The sequence below is a fragment of the Opisthorchis viverrini genome (genome assembly GCF_000715545.1).
Source record: "Opisthorchis viverrini unplaced genomic scaffold opera_v5_381, whole genome shotgun sequence".
Classification (NCBI taxonomy): Eukaryota; Metazoa; Platyhelminthes; class Trematoda; order Opisthorchiida; family Opisthorchiidae; genus Opisthorchis; species Opisthorchis viverrini.
This window is the reverse complement of record NW_008752041.1, coordinates 211083-216481: the sequence shown is the minus strand read 5'-3', so window position 1 is coordinate 216481 and position 5399 is coordinate 211083. Positions and strand designations below refer to the sequence as shown.

The 5399-nt window shown below is 45.6% G+C and overlaps 1 protein-coding gene across 1 annotated transcript; it reads right to left on the bottom strand.

The window, feature by feature from the left end:
- Positions 1 to 3069: 3069 nt before the first annotated feature.
- T265_15193 (hypothetical protein) lies at positions 3070 to 5193 on the bottom strand (the record flags this gene model as incomplete). The annotated part of the gene is made up of 2 exons (XM_009176992.1): positions 3070 to 3728; positions 4971 to 5193. Coding segments are annotated over 2 exons (864 nt in total), but the record flags the coding sequence as incomplete, so codon positions are not given.
- Positions 5194 to 5399: the final 206 nt, after the last annotated feature.

Here is a 5399-nt window from a genome sequence, read left to right as displayed (position 1 = left end):
GAGTATTACTCACTACGGAGACTAATTAAACTGTTAAGTTGATGAAGCGAACTCAGAACTGAGAAGGGCAGTTGAGCCAATCAGAATTCCCAAGTCAGCTATAATTAATAGGTTATCCACATAACCCAAAGACTACATGTTGCTTGCAGCGGTCTAAAAATAGAGAAAACATTTAGATCCATAATTCTAAAGCAAATCAATCCCATCAGGAAGTCACATTATAACAGAATGCTAAAAGCAGCTGACTGCTATTACGTCAAATAAATCTTAAACGAAAGGTAGCATCTCATGGTCTTTGATATGTGTACTGCGCTGATCAATTCGGTTTCAAACGTTCCATCACTAATCGAGGTGACATCATCAGTGCGCTGTGATTGAAAGTGTGTGGATGTTTTGTGCGTATGGCTTGAAATAGGGTCTAAATTCTCAGGCCAACCTCAGCTGCTCACTGATCGTTGGGATCAGCATTCCTGTTGGCTTGTCGGCTAGCCTGTTGCCTGATTGGTGCATGTCTGGGTAACCCTGAGACTTGACTTCTCCAGTTCCCCCGCCACAACCCTCGTTCGCTTGACCCCACAATGACTTCTATTTCTCGGCTCGTTGGTCTGATAGTCTTGTCTGACTCAGTATTACTTTTAGATTTTTAGTTCGTCGCTCGTCGTGGTGAATAGAGACTCGATTTCAGTCTGTTGAATTCTATGCGGAGTTGGTCTTTTTGGACGAACTCTCATGCCCTGTCTCGTTGTGCTAGCCGCTGTGAGAGACTGAAATAATGACGCTACTGTTGCTGAATGAATAAGTGATGAACCGCCAGTTGAGTTAAGCATTAATGAGTCTGTAGTCAGCCTGAATCTTTAACAATGACAGGACGCTACCCGCTTCATTGGCAAGTATGGTGCAGCTAGTAGTCAGCTTATCCAGCTTGACGAAGAATCGTTCATGCAGTGAAGGTTTGGCTTTTGGATACAATACCTAATAACAATTTGTGATACTTTATTCTCACCTAACGAACTCTTCACTTGTTGTAACAGGACAGTCCGTCAGGATTGGGATCAGCTGTTGTTGGATAACTCTGGCATCAGTTTCACATCGAACACAAAATCAGTGATATGTGCGGTCGTTCGATAAACAGATAATAACGACTAGCAAACCTGGAGTTTGATAGGTTGAATGTTTTGGCTAACTAACCCTGAACTATCACAGTCTCACGTATCGTTTGATTAGACAGGTGGCTGTAAGATCCGTGAAATCTTTGCTCTGGTATCCATTAGTACAAACATAATTTTGGCTAAAAGTCGTAATTGTGATTTCAATCACCAGCGTATGTTAGCCTCAGCAATCACACTCACTCGCAAGAAGTCTGAAATCGGTCCAGCCTAGTGGACGTTAAGCTGCACTCCCAAGTGACAAACACCTCATCTCCAGGGGCTGCGTCAACTTCATCGTCCTATCACGGGTTACACAAGCTGTTCACTACGGGATAAGTTACCTCCTCGACTTCACATCGCGTATACTACCGAGTTTGAAGAGGCAGACATTTGTAACAATATAATATCAGTATTACCAAGCCTGTTTAAAGCTAAATGTTATGGTAGAATTTCAAAATCTTTCACAGCCCTAACAGACCTGTGAAGAGAAAATTTCCCAGCGGGTCAGCGCCCCGTGGTTGAGTTATTGCGTTGACTTCATGAAAGCCCAAAGAACCAGTTGCCGACGTCAATAAGAACGATCAAAAGGCCTAAATAGTTCTGTGTATTACTCTTCCTCAATGGAATTCCGCAAAACTTAGGTCCTCATCAATCAGATATTTTTGAAAGCACAGGTTGTCTTCCACTGGAATCCCTCGCCAGAAAAACAAAGCCACAAAACCGAAGAGAGACGGGTTTCTGGTTCTAAAATACCGGATTAACTCCCTGAAAAACGACGACGAAAATCCCCTATGATTTTTAGCCGAATTTATTAGCAGACCGCAACTTCAAAGAGTTTTGTCGTAATCACGGCTGGGCTGCTGGCGCGTCACATCGGTGAGTTCCTCTTGATTGGTTTGGACACATCACGACACACGAGTGAAGTACCAGCTGAAGGATGGACTGAACTCACGTACGGTAAGTCAGTATCTCTCGATGTCACAGTAATCCACATTGCACCCGTTGAACAAGTGAGTCATGTGTGTAGTGATTACTATTCGAGTTCATTTAGTTGCAAAACGAGTAGTTTTGAGTGTCAAAGGCTCCACGAAGAAACGACCTTAGTCTGGAGCACTTTAGACCTTTCCCACCATTGCCAGTTTCCTCGAGGATAACTGCATTAAAAGGTTGAAAATGACAGATGTTCCTATACGGATCAACAATGAATAGCGGAACCCTTGTCCAGCTGATATGCTAGCTTTCCGGTTCAACAGAAATTCATACCAACCAGGTTCGGTGCCGAGAAGTCTAGGATCGATCGAGGCACGAAACGGAACCTATGAACCTGAAAATTAAACGAACACTAAGCTGGGCCGATCTTCGGATGCAAGGATAACCACTACGATAATTTCTCGCTCGCGTCTCATCACCCAGTCAGTCGCACTGCCGTCGCAGCCTGAATATTCGTATTATTTGAAATACTCCAGTTCCTAACAGCCAAATTAGCTCCCTTGCTTGTTAGCCGGGACGCAGGCAAACCGAGACGACTGGAGGTCGAATGGTTGGACACCGAGCGCTGACCGTCACTGGCAGATACTCCATCTGGACCATTAATGCTAGGCAAATCTTCGTTCCAAACATCGGATGCCTACCATGCTGACAACATGTGCATGACCATGCCGGAATCAACGGCTTTATGACAAAGCAAATAACTTCAGCTTAGCTGGGTGAAATGACCATATCCAGACCAACAGGACGAAACTGAATGAAAACAAGCAACTAACTTCAGCTTAGCTGGGTGAAATAATGTACCATATCCAGACCAACAGGACGAAACTGAAAAGGCAGGAGGTAATCGGAACTAGCAGAATCTATTGGAAAAGCAAATCAACGAGGATGCAAGGCTGAAGCAAAACGAAAATTGGATGCACGTTACATTACTACTCGCGTAAGTTAGTGAAGAGCAGACGGTAGTCAATCGTAAGACAAGCGAGTTCTGGCGAAACTGAGCCGGGGTTAAACATCTCAAAACCAAGAAACATTAATGTCTTCAACAATGCGCTCGTTGCACAGGTACCGACTTCATTCGGTGACTTTCTGACAGCGACGTAAACTCGTGCCACTCCATCTGCTTCCAAAGCTTCCAGACACGCGACAAGGACCCTCTTCTGGAGCATATGAGACGATGCCTCAGTGTCGGAGAGGAAGATCACGGCACTTCTTGGGTGGTCCACGTAGGCAACGAGCACCGAGGATGGTGGTAGGCACAGTCTGTAAGCCTTTATCGCCTCAGTGATGTCGGGGGAGAAACAGGGGAGATGAACCACGTAACTGTTGCTGTGCTTCCCGGTCTCCGAGAAACTAGACTCCCGTAACGCCGTTGCCTCCGAACATTCTGGATCGCTTTCGGACTGTGAATCGGTTGACTGTGAACTCGAGTGATGACGCAAACCCTTCCCTGACCAGTGCACCGCGGAATTTTGGCATGGAACACTGCCCGAGTAAAGGGAAGGTAGCCTTGCATTTTCCGATGGAACATCAAATATAAGGCCGAGGCCAGGTGCCGAGACTAGATTGGTAGAAAACTGGCTCTTGAACGTCCTTGGGCGAGAGCATTGTCAGCAAGACCGCACGGAAAGCGCAAAATGAAGCAACTGAGGCGGCCGCTAACTTTTAGCGACTGGTTGCCTTAGCGACATTGGTCAACGCTTGGATAGCCAATCGACTTTCAGCCTTGGATTTGCTCTTCAATGATTGGCCTGTAGCAAGGTCGAGCGTTAACCTTACTCGCCCCCTGATTTGCTGGATGTCAGGCCAACGAAGTGTGCATGACCGTGCGTCCGTGCGCCTATCTGTAGCCTAAATGTAGCCTCAAGACAACCGACTGTCGAAAGCGCCATTTTACCCCTCGCCCAGCGTCTTACCGTCACTCCAGGTTTTCGTGGCCGGTGGGCCTCACATTGTCCAATCATAAGGAAAAGTGCTTTTTTCGAAATCCAGAAAACGGGCATATGGCATGACAAATTTGGTAGCTTATTGCGCCATTACTAGAAAGCCAGGGAGAGTTTCCCTGAAATTCTTAATTTACACTCATCTCGGATTCGAATAGCCATTATCCCTAACTCCATGTTGGCCCGGCAACTGTACTCTTATATTGTATCGGTAACCGTTGACTAGCTGGATTACAGTAAGACTGATATTGTGGAAGTTTGTGCAGCACCCTGGGGGCAAAGACTGACGTAACACGTACCTCACAATAAATCTGTCCTGATATGTAGGTTGGGTGGTGTACTCAGCCCCAAACACACAAACTAAAGTATTGTATACATAGGCTGCTACCCTTCTGGTGGTGAAGGCTCAATCAACACGTCGATTTCACACAGCCTTTACTATTGTGCCGGTCACAAGAATGTTCACTCTGCTGAGCGTATAATGCTTTCTGGCTGTTTCTTTTGTCAGTGGTCTGACAGGGCTCTTGAGCTCGGGACTTTTGAGATCAGGTCAGCAAACCAAGGGATTACCCTGTGCAATCCATAAGCTAGTGAACTGTGAACGCCAGATAATTACGGGCATGACGTTTAGTTACACATACTATCTTTCCCCAACTCTTCTTTCTGTTGACCAGGTAGAGTAAATAAACAGAAAACGTGCCACGTGTGAGTCCGGATAACTGAAATCATCATTTAATGCACGTAATAGCTAGTTGTGGAGCACATCTTTACCAGACTACTTAAAGATCCCGCGTCTACTTTCACTGGGACTGGTATAACGACAGCACTTTGATATTGTGTCCACGCATATCATGCAACAGGGATACTCTGACGTACAGTCAGGTCCCCTAACCGGGATACCTGATTTGGAGTACGTTGATGATATTTTTCATGTTTGTTGATAACTTGCAGGAACTCTAACGTATTGATCGAACTCATTATGCAACATCCGAAGGGTTGGAAATCCAAACTTTGTTCTTCTCCACTTGCGTGGACATGCCTATCCAGCCTCTCAAAATAAGCGAAGAAATAATTCCGTTGATACTTTGATTCCACCATTTTATCCAACGGATAGGCTGAAGATGAAACTCAACAGCATTTGGACGATGATCGATAGTCCTTCATACAGCTGAAATCCGCTTGTGGAAAAGAAATTTGGTTGGTATGCGCACAAAAACCCAGACAGATATCTTGATTTATGCCTGCTGCGGGTAGGGGATGCCGAAGTTTCTTCCAGGGCGTCATAATCCACCACGCCCATCAAAACCCCAACGGTGCATCT